At 44.4% G+C, this 24,075-nt stretch overlaps 1 protein-coding gene across 1 annotated transcript; it reads left to right on the top strand.

Annotated features, from left to right (window-relative positions):
- Nucleotides 1-11,052: 11,052 nt before the first annotated feature.
- LOC120452174 lies at nt 11,053-18,280 on the top strand. Its single transcript, XM_039636282.1, has 6 exons — nt 11,053-11,623; nt 14,265-14,519; nt 14,924-15,101; nt 15,335-15,441; nt 18,008-18,085; nt 18,146-18,280. Exons 1-6 carry the CDS (start codon nt 11,252-11,254, stop codon nt 18,278-18,280), a joined length of 1,125 nt encoding a protein of 374 aa, XP_039492216.1. The 5' UTR covers nt 11,053-11,251.
- The last annotated feature ends 5,795 nt before the right edge of the window (nt 18,281-24,075 follow it).

The following is a 24,075-nucleotide window of genomic DNA, read 5'->3' as shown; positions in this document are numbered from 1 at the left end:
ACTTCAGCTTAGTTCGCTTTGGCCAAGTTTAATGTAATTTAATTTGCTTCGCATCATTTGTCTGCGCTTTCTGCGAAGCGAGTTATGTTTTCAGGCTCGGCGAAAAGTAAAAGTTGGATCTTGACTCGAATACGCAATCATAAATAAATGTATGAGTTATATCTGACTGCCGATTTGGCAAACTATAAAACTCGCATGAGCCCAGTTGAATCTTTTTATGGGTGCGGTATCTTGAATTTTGTATATCTTTCAGATTGCTCGTAATATGTTTATAAGAGTTGATCACTCTATGCACACCATTCAAATATTGCTTCTCATTGTTTATTGCGAGGGAGTAACTTTATAATGGTACGTTGATTGCTTTTAATATATAATGTGGTCGTTAAAGGAGAAGAGAAACTGCATCTTCGATGAGCTGTGTTGTAACTATTTACCAAATAGATTCAAATTAAGCCCAATGTTTCATTGTCGTTTCGCACATAATTAGGCTAACGAGACGCACGAGTATACATAAATATGCAGCAAACCAGCTCCGATGTTGCAACCCAATCCGATTCCAATTCCAATTCCCATTTGGCCGGATTAAGCGATTGACACGCACCACAAATGCTACAGCTCTTGAGCATTAAAGGAAGACTTTGATATTCGCATTCGTGTATTCGGATTGTGCTGACGTCGTCTTTGTTTCTGCGTTTCCGTTTGACAATTGCACGCAATCGCCTGCAGCTAAATTCCTTGGCGATTGCCCTCGTCCTCGTCCTTCGTCCTTTGCCATAGTTCCCGAACGCGGGCTAACGTCAATCAAAGACGCGCCCTGTTAAATGCACTTGACTGCCACTTGACACAGCAAATGTTGCTGGCGTTGTTCCGGCGTCAAACAAAACATCTTGGCAAGCCAACTGCCAACACTTGACATTCGCCATGAATGCAGTCGAGATCAGCGGGACCTTCGCTCCTGCAGGGGGTGCTACACTCGACAAAAAGGGTCCCCAAGTAATTGCCTAATAAGGGCCATTATTTATTTTTTCCTAATACTACCAAAGCTCTTATCTTTACGCTGGTTTGAGTACCATATAGTGCATTGTAACTTCTTGTATAAGATTTTAATATAGATGCAAACATTCCACTTTGCAATGAGAACGCAGTGTAAGAACGCACAAAACGCGGGCAGCTGTCGCAGATGGAAATGCAGATGCAAAGCGAGATGCGGTGGCTTATCACGCTGACACAAGAGCAGGAGGTGCTCATAATGCAAGTGGCCAATGCTGCGTATACGCAATCTGCTGCAGTTAAGTCTTAAAAGCAGGGGAGCTTCACTGGGAAGTGGGCTGGTAATGGGTGGTAGGTGGTGGGTGGTGGCGTATTGGCCTCTCCAGTTGGAGTGTGGGTGCGTCTGTGAGTTGTCTGTCGCTGCAGCCTGTTTGCATTCATTGCAGTCATGCATTCAGGGTTATGAGCCCCGGCCAAGTTGCATGCAACCTCCGAGGAGATAGAGCACGTGCACTTCTTCCGCCCGTTTGTGTGCCTGTGTTTTCCAGTTTATTTTTCCCCATATAAAGCGTCACTTTAGACACCTTCCTCGGTACATGTGTGTGTTTGCTAGCCGCTTTGTTGCCGACTTTTAGACTTTAGTTGCTAGCGGTGGATATGCTTAATTAGGCGCACCTGCAAGGGCAGCGGCAAATTATTAGCAGCCAAGTTGAATGACCTTTGACAGGCAAACGAACCAAAAAAAAAAAACGTAAAAATAAAAAAATAAAGAAAGAAAGCTGGAGAGAAAAGTCAGCGGCATACAAACAATGCAACAGCGTTGGAAAACTCGAAAACTCAAAAAAACGAAGAAAAATCAATTGCATAATGGCGCATGTGTTGCGCAGAACAGCAGGAGTACAAATTTGCAACTCTTTTTCCATTTGCACGTTGCAAGACAAAAATAGGAACAAAAAAAAAGCAAAAATTCAACCACCACTTCAAGCAGCGATTTTTGCCTTATTTTTTGAAATTTTTTTTTTTTTTGTAACTGTAGCAGACACACACATTCAAAAGTGGGCGCAGACATATGTGTATGTGTGTGTGTGTGTGTGTGTTTGGCAGCTTTTGTTTGCACCCGCATAGGAAGCCATTTAAGTGCGGCTTCTTGAGAAAATTGCAGCCAGAGCGGACAGAGAACGAGACAGAGCGATGAGGCCCTTCGAGGACGTCACTAACGAGCAGCCACCTGCACCACCCACACCCCAAAGCCCAAGCACCACCCCATCCAACCCAAAGACTGAAGCTACACCACCACCACCCATAATTAACAGGAGCCACAGCAACAGACACGCCAGCGAGAGCTTAGCTCCCTTGTGGGGCCTATCATTTCCTAGGGAGACAACAGAAACTGAAAGAAGCAAAAAGTATATACAGAAACCCAAAGGGTTTTCGGTTCCGTGGGTGGTGATGGTGGTGGTGGTGGTGGTGGTTGTGGTGGTGGTGGCATGGTTATGGATGGATCGACTGTGGAAACCCGATGGGTGCAAAAGCCTTTGGCTTGTTGGGCGACTCAAGCGCCTTAATAGGCTTAGCAGCGAGTCAACTATCAAAACAAGACCGATAAAAGTTGAGCCCCAGCTCACAGGAGGAGCTTCTGCTCCTCGGTCGGTCCATCCTGATATACGAGTATGTCTATGTATGTATATGCCCCATGTGAGGAGCACACACACACACCACACACACCACAATGTGTGTGCTGGGAAAAGGAAAAACTTTGACTATATGATATGCCCTCATGCTCCAGATGACGAGGCCCGAATGCTTTGTCAACGCATGCCACATGGAATATTCATCGGTGCGGAGGCAGGTCTGCTGGGGCCAAGAGGACGAAGGGGGCAATGGGGGCGTGCCACAGTTTATGGCACGTTTGTGCCGCAGCCAGCTCTCATTATGTGGCAGCCACCGCAAGTACGTGCCCCGGACAGCCCAGAAACGGGCCATGCCTTCCGCCCGGGAATCCGTCTATGCGGAATCTCAGCCAGACCCCAGACTCCAGACCCCAGATCCATGACCATCACAACTTCTTGGGGCTTTGTGCCTTAATTTTCCTTTGATTTCCTATTTTTAATACACACATAAAGCCTTTTATAATTTTTTTTTTTATAATCTGCATCGTAAGTTACACATTTTTTCGAAGTGCCTTAATATGAATTTAAAGGGTAGCAAAATTGGAAATGGGCTTTATTTTCTAATGTCCTTTCCAAAATGTTCTTTTCAAAAAGTCATTTCCAAAATGTGCTCATCAAATAAACACGGATTTGCCCCTGTTTTATATTTTTTAATGGCTCTGCAACCAATCCGATTAGTGCGCATTGTCGTCTATTGATTTGCATTATTAACACTCCAATCCGGCGTAATTCGTTGATTAAGCCACCGTGGGAGTTCACCCACCAAGGTCGGCAGGTGTGGCAGTTGTGGCGCCACCCGCTTTTCGCATTCGGCTGCATCAGCAAACAGCCGCCCGCTCCATGAGAAAGTTGAAATGTTGCTGATGACAGCAGCAATATCAGTCTGCAGTGGCAACAGCTACATCAGCAGCAACAGCAACTGCAGCAGCAGCAGCAACAGCAACTGCTGCAACTGCCGCTGCCTGGATTTGTTTGCAGTCATTCGCATGTGTCATCATCAGCGGCCGAGATGATGAAGCACAAAATATGCCCAGGCTCGCTAGCAACTAAACTGACTGACTGCCAGTCTAGCTGCAAAAAAAAAAAAAAGAAATTAAAAATAAAAAGTATACAAATTGCACAAGCACACAGGCAAACAGACAAATGAGGACGCCAGCGGTGACATGATAGCCTGTGAGCGTCTGCCGCCTGTCCTGTGCACTGAAGACATAGTTTTCACTGTATCTAAAATAAAGTTAAAATATTTGTTTGCATTTTTATATGTATTTATACTCCAAATTTTAGAGAGACATGTTTGCTGAAACTTTGCCATAAATATAAATAAAGCTTTTTGAAAGGAATGTAATCATAGTATGTATTAAGTACACATTTTTTTTTCGAGTGCATCGCAGCGTTGGTCTCTGCTGGCTGCGCAGCTGCTGCTTTTTCTGTTGCTGCTGCACGCGTTGCACTGCCGCCGCTGCCACTGCCACTGCTACTGCTGCCACTGCTGGTGCTGCTGTTCTCTGCTATATTTAAATACGCTGCGGGTTGCAACGTCGGCTGGCGTGGCACTTCATTTGCTTCCACAACTCATTCATGCTTTGGAGCCCAGACGGCCTGTCAGAGCCGTCTAAGCCGGGGTAAACACTCTCCGTGCCCCCTCATCCTGCCCCTCCATTCCGCCCCTCATGCCCCAATGCTGTCTGCTGCCTGCCGCCGAGCTCATGTGCCTCACCTACTTTCCGCTCTTAGGCTGAAGCCTCAGCTCAGCTCAACTTCGGGGTGGCTGCAGCGAGAATAAAAAGAGAATGCACGGCATGGCCTGCAAATGAAAAAAAAAAAAAAAAACGAAAGAGTTAAATAAAAAGCTGGGCAGAAAAAAGTAAACCTCCCTCCTGGGTATCGCTTACAACGGGGCACTTGCAACCAGCCAGACCCCCGATTACCCCCATCCGCAATCCTACCGTTAGCGTTAACGCCAGCGTTAATGTTCACGGCGCGGCCTTCCTCGAGGAGTTCAGTTCAGTTTACTGCTCTGCCCGATTCTCGATTCTCTGGGAATGGCAGAGGCAGCATAGCCAACAGAGGCGACTGAGGCAACTGAGGCAACTGAGGCAGTGGCAAGAACCCAGGCCCAGGAGGCCGTGTTTCTGCTGATGGTGCCACAGTACGCTCGCGTGCTTTGCATACTTTGGTTGCGTTTTTTACTCCGCTCCCGGTTGCACGGTGCACGGTTGCAGTTTGCCCATTCGTTTTTGGCCGTCTCATCCGCCGTACGCCTTGCAATCAGCCGGGCAGCAAACTGCCGCTTGTCGCGTAATTTGCCCGCCATTTTGCACCATTCCGCGTTTCCGGTTGGAGACCCCACTTCCGGTCACCGTTTTTGCGCGCGTTTTTGCCAGCCATTGTTCTGGCGCCCAAAAAAAAAAGTTAGAAGAAAAAAGCACAGGCTACGGCCGGGCATTTTAAATCCGATGTCGTAAATCAAACGAACGGCAATTGTGCGTGTGTGATCGGCAGGCTCTACACTGAGAGAAAGCTTAATAAAACACCCGGTTTGGTATGTTTTTACAACCATAAAAATCATTATAGATAATGCCAAATAAGAAACAAGTTTTATTTCCTAAATTTTGTTTGTTGTTGGTTACTACGGGCTAAGAAGTTTAAAAGGCATACTTAGAATACGTAGTATATACTGCAGTAAATTTCTAAAAGAAAGCTTTAAAATTGTTAATTTAAACATTGATTGAGATCTGATAAATTAATGAAACTAAAGAAACGAAAAAGATTTGAATGCCTAATAGCCAACACATTTTGATTAGTTTTCCTCCGGATTTTATGCCTAATATCCAGACAATTCGATTAGTTTCCCTCCGTGTAGAACTTGCCCGGTGGTCGAGTCCCCAACAAGTGGGCGGCATTGGGATTATGTCCTTGCGGTTCACGGAGCAGTTGGCCAATCCCCGGCAAATGAAGTGCGGCAGCATTTGATTATATAGCGACTTCCGAACCGCTTAACTTGGCCGTGAGTGTGCGCGAGTGTTTGCATGTCTTGAGAGCCCCGAACAGGACACACCGGACTCACCTCTTGATTACGGCTCACAATGTAAGTAAATTGCGGAATTACGGGTCTCGATTCGTTGATTACTCAATCAGCAGTCAATGGGCTTAACTGCCGGATTTCCGCAGCGTTGTGGGGAAGTAGGTCTGGGGCTCTTACTAATCCACGGCTTCATATCAGATTGATAACTATTATTCGGTTAATGGCTTAACCAGGTTATTAGTTTGAAATAGTACATGCCAATTAGATAACTCTTTAGTCTTAGTTATATTAGAGTATATTTTAGTGAAATAGTTATTTGTTTATTACTAAATCTAAAGAAATCCTTTACCGAGCAAAGAACTCTAGTTTAATGAAATAGTTATTTCTTTACTTAATTACTAAATTAAATTACTAAATCTAAAGAAATCCTTTACCGAGCAAAGAACTCTAGTTTCCCTTCGCTTCATTCAAATTTGCTGTAATCTGAGACATTTTTGCTACTTACAACGTTGCAAGTAGCACAGTTTATGGATGCATTTCGTAAACTTTTCAAGCTTCTAGCTTCATGCCCAGTCGAGTTCACTATTTGAAAGGATTTTAGTTTTGTGCTCATTTTTCAAGCATCGAGAAACTAGAAGTTGAATGAAGCTGCAGCTTCAGCTTCAGCTGCCTGGAGGCTGTCTTCTTTCTGTCTTTCAGACTGGCTAAAACCATTCCTTTTTGGGCCATTCCCACCACAATGAAACAGCAGCGAAGCCGAAAAGAATAAATATGAAAAATATGAGAATGCAGCTCCAGTCGGGCATTCATGCATCTCCCGTCTATTCACACTCATTCAACGCGGGATGAGCTGGTCTTAAATTTGCATAACAAGCGAGCGACAAAAGTCGTCCCCCGAATCGTAATTATGTGCAAACAAACGGGGCAAATGAAATTTCAATTAAAAAACGAGTGCCTGAGCTGGGGACCAAACCAAAAAAAAAGAAAAAAAGTGAAATCGAAGCCGACCTTTTCTGTCCTTTCCCCCTATTTTTTTAAGGCTTCCCCGCCACCGCAATACGCACTGTTGGCTGGGAAAGGGAGCCGCCAGTCGAGTTGAAATGAGTTGAGTTGAGTTGAGTTGGGTTGGGTTGCGACTCGAAGCGAATGCCGAGGGCCAAGTGCAGCGCCAGGTGCACTGACATTGGCACACGAACTGCAGCCTCTTCCCCTTTCCCCCTCTCATATTTTCTGCACTCCGTTACCCCCTCACCCGTTGGTGAACCCTCCTTCGAGTGACTGACTGGCAGTGCAATTTTGTTGCCAACCTTGAGGACGTCGCTCTGCCGGCTGCTGAACGCCTGCTATTCCGGATTCAAGGCTGCAGGGGGCAGGGACCAGGGGCGTCCGAGCAGGGGGATCCACTCATATCCCCGCTCATATTCGCTGTTTTCACACTGAACTCATCCCTGGGCTGATTTCCCCTTCGCAATGGGTTCTCGTCCAGCTTGTGGTTATATCCATACAACCAAGGTACGAATTTTGATAATTTTGATGTGAAAATTTTTTAAAAATTTATTTTCGAAAATATAAAAATGGTGATTGGGATAGTTAGCTATGTTTATTGGCAGTACAAAACGGTCTTCATTTTAGCTCTGCCACCTTTTTTAGCCAAGTTATGGCGAAAACCCCGATTGAAAATATCACATTTTTGGCCAACAATTTTTTTGCATTTTTTTGATAAAAATAATCACTATTTTTTCGATAGCAAAAAAAGTAGTTGTTCAAATGTGGAATGTCATACCTCGTTGAATTCGTAACAAAATTCCCTATCTTCCTGTGCTAAAAAAAGGAAATGCAATTTTTTGGCCTTTTTTCGCAAATTTAGATGATGGTACCCCTTATCGAAAATGCAAAAATTTTTCAAATTTTTTTTTTACAAAAATCGAAAAAGTAGGGATAGACATAATTAGTTATGTTTATTAGCAGCACAAAACAGTCTTTATTTTAGCTGTCCGGCTATTTTTGGCCAAGCTATGGCAAAAACACCGATTGAAAATAACACTTTTTTGGCAAACAATTTTTTTGAATTTTTTTGATAAAGAATAATTACTTTTTTTTCGATAGCAATAAAAGTAGTTGTCCAAAAGTAGAATGCCATACCTCGTTGAAATCGTAACAAAATTCCCTATCTTCTGTGCTCAAAAAAGGAAATGCAATTTTTTGGCCATTTTTCGCAAATTTTGATAATGGTACCCCTTATCAAAATTGAGAAAATTTGTACAACATTTTTTTTTTCGAAAATTTTAAAAATAGTGATACGGATAGTTCTTAGCTGTTGTTTAAATAAATAAAATATTAAAATTCTTGTATTATAGAAATTTATTAAAATGGTGCAAAGAAAGCAGGATTTACTTAAATCTCTATTCACTGATACCTTAAATTCATTAACACACAAGTGAGCTCAACAGTCGAACTGCAGTGCAAGCATACTTTCTTGCTCCGGATTTTAGTTGTTTTTATTTTCCGCATATTTTTGTTGTATTTTTTCGAGCCAACAATGTCAACATGGCAGTCAGCCAGAGGAGCTGCAGCTCGCTTTTTCCACTTCCTGCCACCGCCGTGGAAATAATCAGTGTGCGCCTTTTTGTGTGCATTGTTGCTGTGGGGTGTTAAGGGTTGGAATGGGTTAAGCGGGTGGCGGGTGGCAGGTTGCAGCGCTCAGTTGCCATTGCAGTTAATTGAAAATACTAAATTTCCACTGTCTAGACGGCAAATTATATGACAATTGTTAGAGCGCGCATGTTTGGCTTTCATATTAAAATTAATTACTCTGGCTGAAATTTTGCATAAAAATTTGTGTGAAAGCCCATAAACAATGGGGCCATTGTCGACCGCGTTTGTGTTTATCTGAGTATGTGAGTGCTGCTTCTGTTTCTGTTTAATTTCACCTCTTCAGCACTTCAGCACTTCATCACAGTGGGCTGTGAATGGCACAGGAGTTGGACTTAATCCCCTTGGAAAGTTTCATAATTAGAAAGCCAAGGCGATAATCAATGGTTGGTAATCGGGGGAAAGCGCGATGCATTTGCAAATTTTCACACGCTTCAGGGCTTACAAATTTCTCATAATTATACCAGAGGATATATCCACTTCAGGGCGGTGAAGTTGTAGTCCAGGAAATTGCAAATTACAAACGGAAAACGTGGGTTGGCCGAACACCTTTGATCAGAAATTCGGCTCACTGCACACAAACAATTATTTGGCACTTAATAAACAATGAAATTGAAAATTTAAGATGCTTATCGTAGTCAGTTTGCGGCATATGCAAATTTGGTCCAGCTTTCATGTAATTACACTCGACCCGTAGCATCTTAAACGAATATATACATATGACATTTTCCATGTGATGTATATGGCATATGCTATATGGTATGGAAGTATATGGAGTGTCACTGACATTCATTAACCGAGAATTGCAACCTTTTTGGGTTTTGGGTGTTGGGGTTTTGGGCTGGAACGGTGTTTGTTCGGCTAGCTCGAAAATAAACTTTGGCAAGCTGTTTGCAACGGCTGCGTATGCAAAACATCTTCAAAATTGACTTTACCGATTTTGCCTTTTGCATTTTATTATGTGTTTATTATGCTAACAATGTGCCGAAAGTTTTCCGGCTGTCTGAGATGCGGGTGGGCATGTGTTTAAATATTTGCAGCTGCAGCAGCTCAAATACATTGGCAAGAGGGGAGAGGTGGAAATAGTTCAGATAGGTCGTTTTATAACTGAATTATGGATTTGCAATTTTATCTAGAAACCTGTTATCGCATTATCAAAGCATTTTAGCAAAGTGCCAGCTATTAAATAAAATCCAACAGTATAGATGTTTTTACTTCACTAAAGTTTGGACACGCTTTGTTTAAATGCCTTGAGTCCTGACTCTTAAGTTTTTCTTTGAACCCCTTCCCATGCTGTATTCCCTTATCAATTCAGATCTTAAATCATTTCAATATTAAAATAGCCTCTGAATTGCCTGTGCTATCGGATTCCTACTGCTCAAGTTCCACACGGACCCTTCCAGCAATTTGGTGCCTTTCATCTGCTAAAAGCCTCATCACTTTCATCCCTCTCGGATGGTCGGCCGGAGGTCACTCATCCGCCCCATTGTCCGGCATTTTGGCATTTTGTCTAGCATGTGTTTATCAATATGAAAGGTATGCGAGGCCAAGTCAAGCTGAGTCAATTAGTTGGCTCTCACTTCGGATCGAAGTTCTTGTGCACAAATCCACGGACTGGCTGAGATTTGGGAGCTGGGAAAATGGAAGAAGAACCGACCACTTCAATCTAGCACACTCAATGACAGCTGCAGTTCCCTGTGTGGCCAAACTGTAGCCACATTATTTTCATTATGCCATTGTCTGCCTCCTTGAACCACACTTTTTGGGGTAGATGGCCAGCCACCTGACGAGGAGTAAACGGCTGGACAATATTTCTGCTGCCAGCAGACATTTGCATTTCATTTTTCGACAAGCAAAAATATTTTTACAGCCAAGTATACACACACAAATACACAAATACACACACACACCCGGAGACAACAAACAAGGATCGGGGTCGTTGTCGGTGTCGTTGTCGTGGAATGGGCATTGCACAAATAGTTAGACGACTTCCTTTTGTCTTTTGTCTGTGACCCGAGGGCGCTGCCATCCCCTCGTAGGGAGTTGCCTCCCCCGTCTGCCTGCAGTGGTCCATCTGTCATTTTAAGTGGCTTATTCATATGCAAGTGGCTTCCGGGGCTAAGCATATTCAAGTGTTTTAGTGGCTCGTGTACATGACCGAGCATTATCATTAAGTGCTTATAGGCAGGACTCGGCAGAACGGCAGAACGGCAGAGGTCCTTGCCCATTCCCTTGATTGCGAGTGAACAATGACTGCTATTAACGCAAATTGATATGCCAAAGCCCCTGCCCCTGCCCCTGCCCCCTTCCCCCAGCCATCTAGATCCAGCTCCAGATCCGGGCAGTTCCCCCCATGACCTACACCTGTCAGGCGAGTTAAATGGCCACCGGAAGTTGCCGAAACCATATTACGCATACGCACTGTTGAGCCCGGCAAATGAAAACCATAACATTCGTTACAACCTCAAAGCCAAACTCAATTTAATTTAATGTTTATGTTTTTATGATTCTAGTTAGAGATGGGTATGAAGAGATGGGTATGTCTTCATTTATATGAAAATCTTTAAAGAATGCATGTTTTTAAGTATGCACTGAAAATCACTTTCATAGCCTTTTTCTACACTACACAGAGTACACTGCGCAACTTGCTCCTGTTGCCGCTGCTATGAAGGCAACCTCCAGCAGCAGCTGCAGCAGTGCCGCCAGCAGCTGCAAGCAACCGGAGCCGCTGGCGACTGGCGGTGGATCCAGTGGAGTTAGTGGAGCTAGTGGTGCCAGTGGTGTCAGTGGTGCCAGCACCTCGACGAAGACGCAGCGCCTGAACAAGGTCTCCTTCGCACCGCTGGACCTTCCGTTTCCCAGCGGAGCCACGTGATACGCGAATGCGAATGCCAGCACCAGCTCCAGCTCCAGCATGCCGCACCACAACATCGTCTGCGAGTGGCTGCGCACCATTGGACTGGCCCACTACGGCGACAGCTTCCTGGAGAACGGCTACGATGAGCTGGAGATCTGCAAGCAGATTGGCGAGATCGATCTGGATGCCATCGGCGTTGATAATCCCTCGCATCGCGGCAAACTGCTGAAGAGTGTGCGCATGCTGCGGGAGAAGGGCGCCGCCATTGTCTATGTCCTGATCAACGATCCCAAGGCACTGAGCAGCAGCAACGAGATCCTGGCCACCGACTGTGATACGCCGGTGACCATGAAGGAGCTGGAGGCGGTCATGAAGCGCCACCTCGAGGCGGATGGCATACGACTCACCGCCCATCCGTACTCCACGCCGGTAAGTTCATCCTTTCTGTATGTATACAGATACATATTTTAAAGATAGATGCTATTTTAAATTGTTTGGAGTTTTAATACCCTGTTGTTCTTATGTACTTCATTAAATTAAACATTAAGCCTGCCTCGGCAAACTATCAACTACCAACTAACTGTGGCGGGCAACCAGCCAGCGATTGCTCTTATCTACGGTCGTTTTGTTTAGGGTCCTGGCAATTTGCATCCTGCCCTCCCCCAGGGGGCGTGGCAAGGGGGTTTCAGTGGGCACAGGATGCAACGTGCAACGTGTGACAGTCGTTCGGGGAGCCAGCGTTGTGTGCGCTCTAATGTGAAATTAACACGATTTTAATTTAGTTAAACCGAGTGGCCAACCAACGAAGGCCCGCTGGGTCACCTCAACATACAGTGTGTCCACTTCAGGCCATCGGCCCCCTGCTGTTATGTTTTGTTTTGTTTTGTTTATTTTATTATATAACGTGCAGTCGCCGGTTGGGGAAATGATTTTGCATTGCGTTAATTTTGTTTATTTTGGCGCGTATTTTTCGGTTGCTGCTGGCTTACAGATAAAGCTCAGCCTTGTGGTTGCGTTGCAGTGAGTTGAAATGAGTGGGGCTACAGGAGCTACAATTAAATGATTGCTGCAAAATTGCAAGGCCAGCAAATTGCAACTGGAAATGGTGGCAAAAGTTGTGAAGGTGGTTTCAATGCATGTACTGTTGAGAAAATATAACGTGAGCTTAGAATTTTGTATAATACTTGTATACTACTATTTGTATAATACTAAACACATGACTCAGTGTGATCTTTGTGTGTTCTTTATAAATCAGAATTTGCTAGAATTTTCCAGATAGCTGGCCCACTGTGCCCGGGTAAAAGAAGTGCACATTGAAAGGCATTTGGCAGCCCCGTTTGCTGTGATGACTTCTGGTGCCTTTGTCCACGTTTTGTTGGCTGAAAACATGTCACTAGTTCAGGGCCGCCGCCTGCATTCCGCCAAAGAAATGCAATCCCATGCAGTGCAATGCAATGCAATGCAATGCAATGCAAATAGATGCAAAGCCATCTCCATTTAAAGTTCAGGTCTATGCACATCATCAACATCACCAACCTTTTGGGTGGGCGGGGTGGATTCTGTACTGGGCGTGGTGGGCGTGGCAGACGTGCCTATTGAGCACGCATGGAGTGTTGACAGTTTGCCAGACACTCTTCAGATTCCGATGCAGCTGCTTAATATGCAGGCCACGCGATCCGCAGGCTTCCGCTCCAGCTCCTGATGCTCCTAATGCTCCTGATGCCAAATTTGTAGCTCTACTGAAAAAAATAGAATAACATTTTGTTTGAATTTTTCCTGCACTGCAGGCACTTGTATGTTTAATGCGAAATAGAAAGAACCAATCACAAAGCATTTGTTCTTGGTTTATATTTTTACTGTCCTTTAAGAAATATTATTATTATTTATTTCTGTGTACTGGCACTTTTATTTCTGTTCCTGTTCCCTTCAAAGAGTGTTTGTTGGCTATGTGTGAAAACTTAGTCATAGGCTGCATCTGGTTTTGCTGCTTTGCATTTTAATTAGCAGCAGTTGAGGTCCTTTTTTTTGTTCTTGTTGGTGCCATGTTGATGGCTCAGTACTTGGCATAGTTTGTGCGCCAAGATGTGGTTAAATATTTACGATTGTTGTCTTTGTGGCGGCGCAAATTGAAATGCAACTTTAAGCCCCAAATGGAATTATACCGAATGGCAGCGAAGAAAGGTGTCTGCAGGATGAATGCGGGCAAAAAGGGAATTTGCAAGGGGGGACAGGACTTGTTGGCTTCTGGCCCCCTCGACGCCCCCTTCGTCTGGGCCATGTTGACGCGCGGGCTCCAACTTCAACTAATTGCACTTTGCGCTGATGAGACAGACAGCCCCCTGGGTGTGTGGGTATGTGTGGGAGGGTATGTACTACAGCTGCAGTGGCAGAAGTAGTAGTAGTAGTAGTAGTATCTGTGTATCTAACTGACTGACAGCTGCAGACAAGTTGCATTTCAGCACAAATGTTTGCATGTGCATTACATGAATGCGACGCTAAATGAATTTGCCAGGCCGCGGGGTTTGGGGGTTCAGTGGATTTAGTTGTGCCCCAGGATGCTCGAGGATGCAGGTGCAGACATCGACGTAGACATAGACACACAGAAGATGCAGATACGGATGCGGATGTGGATGCAGATGGGGATGCAGATGTGGATGCAGCTGCAGATGGAGCAGCATAAAGGAGCACGATGCTGCCGCTTCAGTGACCGCTTTGAATGTCAAACAGGACACATTTAAGTGGCAGCCTCACGCTAATTACCGGAAGATATTAACACTTGTGCGCCCGCCCTGCTCCGCCTCTCTGAGATCTGCCTGCTCCTTGAGGAGTTGCTTTTGACCCTGGCCTTAGTGGATTGCGGTTAAGACTTCTCGGGATCTGGGCAACTTTCCCGTGCACCGCAGGAAATTATGAGCTTTAATATAGCTGATTTAGAAATATATAGATATATGTATAATGATGGAAATACCGATACTGAGTGGTTTATTATATGTTTCTATACGTAATTCTGCATCTTCTTGATTATCCATATTTATTTGTGATGAAATTCATTTGCTTTCTCGCCATGCAGGAGGGCAAACGAGGCTACCTGGAGGGCCTGGCCGCCCACTACAGCAAACAGATCAACATGCCCTACGACGACGTGCTGGACGCCATCGAGCAGGTGCGCCTGTCCAAGTGGAAGGAGCGCCACGTGCGCATCTCCACGGGGCACACGCTCTCCCGCCGGATGGCCGGGCCCAGCTGCAGCGGAACGGGCCTGGTCAGCTCCTCGGTGATGCCCACCAGCCACAGCCAGCCGCTCTATGTGCCCGGCAAGTACTTGGTAAGTACTCGGTGGTGGTAAGCAGATGCTCCGACTTCGAACTCCGTGACTTTTACGGCCGCAGAGGCTTTTACGACCTCCAGCTAATCAGACTCTAATTCATTTCCGTTTCGTTCCGTTTCGTTTATTATGCATGCTCATGTGTGCTCTTCTTTTATGTGTGCATGCACTGAGAGAAATTCACTGTCACAGCAGCTTAGGGTTTCCTTGGGAAGTGATATAAATATATATAATTTATTTTGTGATTAAAGGGCTGTAGCTTATTATCGCTTTAATCCTTCTTCATAAGAAGCAATGAAATCGCTCTCACCCTATTGAATATTTATGAATAAGGTCTTTAAGAATCAATAAACTTTATTTTTATCGATCTACATATATTATATATATTTTCCGTGCATGTGCAGCCCTCCAGCTGCCTATCGAATCGCGAGGAGAACGAGATCTACAGCTACACGCAGAATGATTTGGCCAATCGCATGGCCCGGAACGCCATCGACTCCAAGTCGGCACTGAATCTGAACGGGATGCAGCACAGTTATCCGGGAGCACGGACCAATTTCTTTTACGACTTTTCGGCAACAGGTGAGGAGTGCCTAAAATCGGTGGACGGGGGGGAGAGCAGGAAGCTGTGGTTAGAGACAGTTTGGCGGCTGTTTGGTTTTTATGGCTTTTAATTCAATTAAATTGGTTTGCGCTTAAACTTTGACTGTCTGGTTAATCAAATGAATGTCTGTTTGATTCTCGGTTTGATTGTTCGCCTGACTGCCTCGCATTTGGATTTGGATTTGGAACCGTATCTGAATTGGATTGGTTAGAGGGCCGGAACAAGCACAAGCAGCGGAGAACGGTCTTCCACAGGTTTTTGCAGGGCCTCCGGCAAAGTGGAGATGAGCTGAACGCCACGGAGGGAATGCAGTTGAAGGTGAGTTTGGAGGTCGCAAATTGGGTGCCACTTACACAGAAGGTAGACCTTTTTTTTTATCGAAACCATTTCGTGTGTGATTTTGTCATTTCCGGTTAAGAAACCATTTTTATTGCCTACTTTTCGGCTTACTTCCTTGTTTGCTTGTTTTCTTTACTGGCAATGGTAAAACTTTAGTTGTCATATAAAAAGAGGGTAAAAAGGATTTGGGTAAATCAACCAAATAAATATAGGAATGTTCTCCATCGTCCCTATGGAATTTCTTTTAGTTTTTTAATTTCCTCTGCTTTAGGTCTCGAATAATCTTAACTATCTATCTGCGGGCAAAGAAGAATTAGAGCTTAGGTTTCCATTCGAAACACTTATGTTCAACGCCATATAGACAGTGACATTTTCATTAGTCGAGCACTTGACACCTCCTAAGTTGCTTGAGAATTATGAAAATGGAACGAGTTTTCCCATTTCGGTCGCAGTTTAATTCCCGGCTCCTTCATTCAGGATGGCGAGAATGTCCCTACCCCCCCCCCCGCTCGCTATCTCTCTGCAAAGCCATGAAAAGTTCCATAATTTGGAGCCAACTTCAAAGCATTTCCTTGCCGCATTCAAAACAAAAACTTTTCCCGATCCCCCTACCAACCTCCCCTTTCCCGCCAAACGCGACCATCCGCTGCTCTGTTTAATGTCGAATTTTTGCCATGGACAAGTTTGGTGGACGATGAGGAGGGGGAGGGGGAGTGGTGGGGAGGGGGAGTGTGGGGCGGAGCACTGGGACTACTTATAAAATTAAATTAAAATATAAAAACCGCGTAAACCTACAAATAACAACGATGGCCGCGGCAACAACAACAACAATAGCAGCAATAACTAGGAAAGTTCGCGTTCTGGGAAAATGGGCGGGGCGGAAAAGCCTGGGGGCGGTGGAAAACTTTATCAAGGCTAAGCCGATAAAAGGCAATTACCGTTAATTGCGTTGACTTGCGTTGGGCGAGTGGTCGAGACCAGACAATGACAACACAGAGCAGGAGCAAAAAGAGCACGACGTCAGGGGTCGGGGGTCAGGGGTCACGGGGAGCGGGCAGTGCGGCAAGGACATGTGCCGGATGCAAATGGCAGACTCCGAGATATGAACTGCCGATGAGGGCGGGGGTCCTGCAAGTGCAAGTGCCAGATACCAGATACAGATGGAAATCCACGACAGGATGCGCAATGCACTTGCAGAAATTCCATATTTATATCTTATATATTTATATCTTAATAATCGTTGCAATGTTAGCTAAGAATTTATTATTTATTTTTGGAATCTTAAGATTATTGTATATTTAGCTTATAAATTATTGTAATATGAACTATGAGTGATAGCTAAATTGATTTTTCTGAGTGCACCGAGTGCTGAAATCGCAGAGGACAAAGCTGGGGACGAGAGCGCCAATCGCATTGTCGGGGGCGTTGTCAAGGACCTGCGGACGAGGCACGTTCCTGGAACTCCACGTTACCTGGTCATTTGCACCTTGGCGCATTTCGGCTTTGCTGCGGTTGTTATGCCGGATGTGAAAGATGTGGGTGGGGATCAGGTGGTGCTCCCTCTACACACGACTGTCCTTTTTCCATTCGCATTTGTTTTTATTATTTCAGGCGTGCCAAAGTGTTTTGTTTTGTGTGTCCTGTCGCCGTGCACTTTTCCATTTCCATTTCCATCGAGCTTCCAGCTTTCATTTCTTTTTTTTTATTTGGTTACCTTCTTTTTTTTCTGTGTGCCCTTTTATTTGGGCTGGGTGTCCTTCGCAGTCCGACGGGAGTTTATAACTTTTCGTGTTTTACGGTTGTTGTCCGGTTTTTCTTTTGTGTGTGCTCCTTCGCTCCTTCGCCGGCTGTTCATTTAATATTTAAGCACAATTTGCCGCTGCCGAGGACCACGACTGCAGATTGTCCACTCCGGTTGCTCCCGAGTTTTGCGGTCAATTTTGAAAATGACTTGGGCTAAGCACTGGCGACAATTGTGCTCCGTGTTCGGGACAACTTCTTTTGTTTGTGTGTGTGTGTGTGTGTGTGTGCGGCGTGTCCTCTGGCACTCATTACCTTTCTTTGGCCCCAGCTCGTGATTCTGTTGCCGTTGTCGTTGCCATTGCTGTGCTTTTTCCTCCGGTCAAAGGTCACCCGGAGCGTGTGTTCCGAGCTCCTCAACGGCACTCATTATACGGTCTGTTGCGGAAATGCTGCTCCGGGGACAGGAGGAACCAGCGTTGCCCTTTCATTACACTTTCTCGGCTGCCCGGCGCTTTTCATTTGGCATTACCCATTTCCATTTGAAGTTTTTGGCTGCGGTTGTTTTGAGGTGTCGATTTGTTCGGTCCGACTCGGGTTAATGAAGTAATCATGGGCGGGCACGAAATAGCCGGAATAACATACCAAAATGACGGCAAAATACAATTTATTCAACCTTTTATAAAGCAAGTGCATGAAACTAAAGTAACAGGTGACCAAAGCCAAATGGTTGCTCCATAAGAAAATTTATTCTTAAATAATACAATAATGTTTTTACTATTATTTAAAGTGTATCCCTTTGCAGACCAACGAACGCCTGAGAAACTGCAGCACGATGAAGCGACCAGAGCCGCATCAGGACTTTGAAAAGACCATACAGAGAGTAAATATGAGAGCTGTGAACTCTGAAACGTATCCTAATTAACCGCTTATTATGTTCCAGCTAAAGACACAGAAGGCGGCCCAGAAGAAGCCAGCCAGTGCACCAATGGAAATGGCCATACATGACCGGAACAAGGAGGTGGCCCACACCCATGTGAACGAGATGCCGCTCAATAATTATACGAAGCATCCCTAGGATTCGGCCCTAAGCAGCGCTGCTGCTTAGTACCAATATTCAGGATAACAGAAGAAAAAACACATACTCACTTATAGAAATTGTTGAATCAATCATTATTCTCAATCAGGTGATACACAATGTTAAGAAAGGCAGGATCATAATCATAATCATAAAGGATGAGGCTAAATAGTAAAGGAAATAGAGCAGGCCAACGAAGCAATATTAATGCATTTATAACTAACAAATAGGAGGACAAATAGCTATAGGAATCATATCTGCAAGTGTTGAGTTTAACTTACCTATAGGACTAATTGAGATACGCAACCTGATCAGCACACCCATACCACCCATACACCCCACTGTATAGTCCAACCTGACCATTAATGAACACAAAGCCTAGTCTAAGCAGCACTTCACCTCCCCATTGATCCAACAGTACATTCTGCACAGAGAGAAAATCGAACTCAAAGTATAAACCGAAAAATCAACTGTTATCTGAATCCTTTGCAATTCCGACACTTGTTGAAACAATTAAACACCCTTCAGATTTTAATGGCACCGATTCTTGCTGTTCACTCAAAAGCCATTTTCTAACTCAAATCGAATCTATGACCAATTTTGGTGATTACTTTTCTCTGTGTGCATGCTGCCACCCAACCAGAATCAATCTCGAAATGCTCTTGCCCCGAAGTCTATCGGCAATTATTTGAACAGCCCGAGAAAGCCGCCGCAGCAGCAGTCTGCGAATGCATCGACAACTGGCCGGGGGAATGTTGACAAAACGCAAAAATCCAACAAGCTTAACGCTAAATCAACACGCACACTCGCACACTCGCACACTCGCACACTCGCACACTTGCATACTTGCATACTGGCTAGCACGCACACACACACACCCACGGCAGTCACACACGCAAAAACACAGATGCAGGCTGGCAAACTTGTTCTAACCGCAGACGTTGCACAGACACACGGACACCAGGCTCACGGACAGACGAACGGACGGATGCGGATGCGGATGCGGATTCCGATTCGGCTCTGGCATTTCCGTTTCAACTTGGCACTGCATCGATTTTGGTCTTTGGTTTTTCGAGCTGCAGCTGCAGGCGGAACGGAACGAAAGAACGGAACGGAATCGACCTGAAGCCGAAATGGTCGCTCTACCATTTGCCTTTTTTGCATTTTAATTGCATGTTGCGCCCGAAAGTATGCAACTTGTCCTGCAGGCCTGTAGGTGTGCGATTGTCCCTCTTTCTTGCCGTGTGTGCGTGTCGCCAGTGATGGGAAGTCCTTGAAGCAGTTCTAGTTTAGTATTTTCCTTGTCCCCAGGCTCAATGCACAGTGTACTTGGCAGTTTAAAGATTTTTAGTAAATGTATAAGGTTTTTTTTTTCAAGATATATTGCTTTAGGGAAAACTTAACTTTTCGCTTTGTGAACTTAAAGCATTTCTGTTTCTATTGCTTTGAGGTGCGCAAGAATAACTCATCTCTATTCGGTGACAGAGAATGCGATTTGCATTTTTGAGCCTGGCAAAGGCATTTGAAATTCGTTTTTAATTTTGTTTGCTCTCTGGCCGAAAGGCATCAAAAATGGTCGATGGCCATTTGCTCGCGGTTGTCTTTGTCATGCCACCCACCCCCCCGAAAATCCAATTCCCTGCCATCAGCCACACTAGCAAAAAGCCAGGGAGATAGCCGGGAAAGTTCTGGCCATTTCGGTGCTGCAGCTGCGTTTATTATTAAATGTCTGCGGCGCCGCGTTGAGCTGCCAGAAAATTGAAACATTTAGCGGCTACGTGAGTGCGTTTGCCAAGGGATCATCTGCGAGGCCCGTTTCCGGTTCCGCTTGTCGCGAAACTGCAATTAGCTTAAGCACTTGTCCCGCCGCAAGGCCCATGCCCCACGCCCCAAATTTCTATGACTGCCATGGCGGCAGCCATTTAATATTTAATTTTTATTCGTTGTCCCTCTAGCGTGTGTGTGTTAACGTGCAATTAACCCTGCCAGGCTTCGTTGATAATTTTATTTAAATGAAATTAAATTAAATGCAGCACATCAGAGACTCTATCAGTCAACCAGCCAACCAGCAACCAGCAATAGTGAAAATAGTATAGACAAACAAACAAACAAACAAACAAAATGCAAACAGTGAAAAAAGGTGAAATTAAATATAGGCAAAGTGAAAACAAAGCAACAAACTCTGAGCGGGCAGTCAAGTGTAAAATTGTGCGCCAGTTTAATATACATATACGATAATTGTTGCACTACCAATACATAGGCATATACAGCATAACATACATACATACATACCTACATACATATATAGAGTACCCATACAACAGCACGGTCAGTTAAATGGCCAAAAACAATGAGAGCAATCGGCAGAAATAGACCAGAGACAGCAATTAAAGCGTAAACTGTAAAATACAAAGTCAAATGCAGCCTGCAGCATGCTCGCTTTAATTTGAACAAAAATAAATAATACATAATAAAAATTGATTGGCGAATGCGAGTGCCATAGAAATGGCCAATGGCCATAACATTCACTGCCAATCAAGCGAGAGGCATTTCGATATTGATCCCAGCCTCTGCTAGGTGTTCACGACAATTAATTTATGCGTAAGCTCAATCATAATTTAAATTAGTACTGCCACAGCTGGCCGGCCGTAAATCAATGACCAGCCTTATTGACCCACTTGGGGGAGCGGCGGGATCCGGGTTTTCCCGCTGCCAGGACACCTTTAACATGGCCAAGTGGCCAAGTCGAGCGCAACAAATCACAATAAACAACCAACAGAAAGAGACAGAGACAGAGACAGCGAAAGAGATAGAGACAGAGCTGAAGGATACCGATCTGTTGGAATCGCTGGATCCTGGCTCGGCATTCAGGCATACAGATATATATTTATTAATTTATTATGAATATTGATGACCTACGGTCTGCATACAAATATACATCAGCAAATATACATACATACCTACCATTTAGCCACATACGAATATATTTACAATAAACGCTGATGGTGGTCAGCCATCGACAAATTTCAATTTACATACGTAAGTGTTTAAGCAAAAGGCCAAAGCATTTCAAATGCAAATGGAACAGAAACCGAAACAAAACAAAAACAAAAAATCCGGCAAATTGATTGCCCAAATAAATAAATAAATAATATTTATAAAAATAGAGCACGCGCGAAAGCGTGTCAGAATTACCCATTTAAACATAGTAAATATATTTACACACATTTGTATAGTTATATGTATACACCACCCCCCCCTAGAATATTAAATGTTTAAAACAAATATTTAGCGAGCATATGCCCCAAATGTTTTGCACTTGTAATCAAAACAATAAAATTGGCAAATAGTCGCAAAAAGTATAGCGAAATTTGCATACGTTATACGTTCATGGAAAAATCGAATATTTATACCCGTTACTCGTAGAGTAAAAGGGTATACTAGATTCGTTGAAAAGTATGTAACAGGCAGAAGGAAGCGTTTCCGACCATATAAAGTATATATATTCTTGATCAGGACCAATAGCCGAGTCGATATGACCATGTCCGTCTGTCCGTCTGTCCGTCTGTCCGTCTGTCCGTCTGTCCGTCTGTCCGTCTGTCCGTCTGTCTGTCCGTCCGTATGAACGCTGTGATCTCAGGAACTACAAAAGCTAGAAAGTTGAGATTAAGCATACAGACTTCAGAGACATAGAAGCAGCGCAAGTTTGTCGATTCATGTTGCCACGCCCACTCTAACGCCCACAAACCGCCAAAAACTGCCACGCCCACACTTTTGAAAAATGTTTTGATATTTTTTCATTTTTGTATTAGTCTTCTAAATTTCTATCGATTTGCCAAAAAACTTTCTGCCACGCCCACTATAACGCCCACAAACCGCCCAAAGCTGCTACGCCCACACTTTTGAAAAATGTTTTGATATTTTTTCATTTTTGTATTAGTCTTGTAAATTTCTACCGATTTGCCAAAAAACTTTCTGCCACGCCCACTATAACGCCTACAAATCGCCAAAAACTGTGTTTAAGACTCTCCTTCTCCCTTCCACTAGCTGAGTAACGGGTATCAGATAGTCGGGGAACTCGACTATAGCGTTCTCTCTTGTTTTCAACTTCAGTTCACATAGAAATAAAGAGTTTTCCCGAAATGTACAACAAATGCGAGTTTCACTGGGTAATTTTGAACACCTGACTGCCAAGGCATCGATTATCATTTTGGTGTGCTGATTTAGAAAAATAAGTCAGGATCATCAGGATCTTTCCTTATCTTGAGAAGGCCAATCCGAAGAGATAAAGTGACAGCACTGTTGGGAGGGCGAAATCCAGGTGTTGTTTTCCATCAATGTCGCTGTCCCTTCACGTGCTCCACCGGATCTCCGAGTTGCCTCTGGCGGATGATTGATGATTGCTCCGACGCTTCCTGCAAGCTGAGATTGCTCTAAACCCTCTCCTGCTCCTGGCGGGGAAATCACAGGATGCGAAGTGAGTCGGCGAGGTTACAAATAGTGGCTGAATATATCAAATGCGAGTTGCAAGGACCGAGACTTTAAAGAGTGCTCATTGGCGTCTGATTATTTAGATAAATAAGGGGAAACACTTCACGTAATAGTGGTACCCTCACTTTGTTTGCTGGCAGTAACTGCTCCATAAAGATATTTCGTTTCTAGAGAAGAAAGATAGAGACATCTCTTTAACTAACTAGATTTTTATTAGATTAGATTATTTTATTAGATACGGATTATCGGTACTAAAACGCAGAAGTAAAAGATAAATTTAATAGCATTGTAATACACCACATTAATTTTTAAAAAGATAACCGTAGTCAACTGTATTTTTTCGCTTGTTTAACACACATATTATTCCGTTTCTATTAAAATATGTATTTAGACAAGTTTGCTGAACTCTAATCTGAACTCATAGCTTGTAGATCCTTCCACATCCTATTAAAACAAATGAAAGCAATTTGTGTGAAGTCTGAAAATGAAAAACAGAAAAAAGAAAATGCATCAGCAGGCTCCTACTCGAATATTCCCAAACAAATATGCAGGGCCTCCACCCCAATCCCATCATCTCTACATTATTCGAACCTCGAACGTGTCAGTGTAAGTTCAAGTGTAGCCAAGAGCGGAGAAGTCAGGAGCAGGAGCAGGAGCAGAAGTCCTCCAGCTGACTCCACTGGAGCGGATGGGGACGAGTGCCGATGATGATTGTTGGCGTCGCCAGGAAAATGGAAGTCGGGACTCGGGAGGCAGTGGGTGTGGGAGTGGGGACTTTTCGGGCCTCGTCCGATGATTGTGATGGGCACAAAAGCCAGCGCCTCATGAAAAATGCATGCGACTCGGCTGCCTCATATGTTTTATGGCTTGTTGAACTCCTGGTCGCTGGTCCTGCCCCTCATCCACTACTCGCCCCTTCGTTGTGGTTCAAGTTGTAGTCAAAGTCGCATCGCATCACTGCCAGGACCTGTTAAATTAATAAAGGACAGCAGCAGCAGGACCCTGACAAAAATGTTGTATGCTGCCAAAGTTGAGGTTTGTTTTTCAACAGCTGTGCCGGGTAGAAACTGGATGGAACGGAGTCTGGGATAATATGTTTAATTTTCCCCAAACATATTTCCCTTCCACAGCTCCCGCTGCTTCTGGTCCCCTTTTCTTTTTTTTTTTTCATTTGTTATTTCGGTCTTTTGGGTAGTGTTTTCTTTGATTTCCGTGTGCTGGGGCCACCATCACAGCGCATTTGTCTAACCGAGTGGAAGTTCTCAATCCCCCAAACCCATTGTGTGCTCCAACCCTATATTTTT

The sequence above is a fragment of the Drosophila santomea genome, chromosome 3R, assembly GCF_016746245.2.
Source record: "Drosophila santomea strain STO CAGO 1482 chromosome 3R, Prin_Dsan_1.1, whole genome shotgun sequence".
NCBI lineage: Eukaryota > Metazoa > Arthropoda > Insecta > Diptera > Drosophilidae > Drosophila > Drosophila santomea.
Note: the sequence above shows the minus strand (reverse complement) of the source record. Positions and strands in the feature narration are given on the sequence as shown.

Excerpts from the sequence above, each read along its gene's own strand:
- LOC120452174 (XM_039636282.1), top strand. The coding sequence starts at position 11,252 with ATGCCGCACCACAACATCGTCTGCGAGTGGCTGCGCACCATTGGACTG. Across the intron at positions 14,520-14,923 it reads ATGTGCCCGGCAAGTACTTG|CCCTCCAGCTGCCTATCGAA; the intron begins GTAAGTACTCGG and ends GTGCATGTGCAG. Across the intron at positions 18,086-18,145 it reads TTGAAAAGACCATACAGAGA|CTAAAGACACAGAAGGCGGC; the intron begins GTAAATATGAGA and ends ATTATGTTCCAG.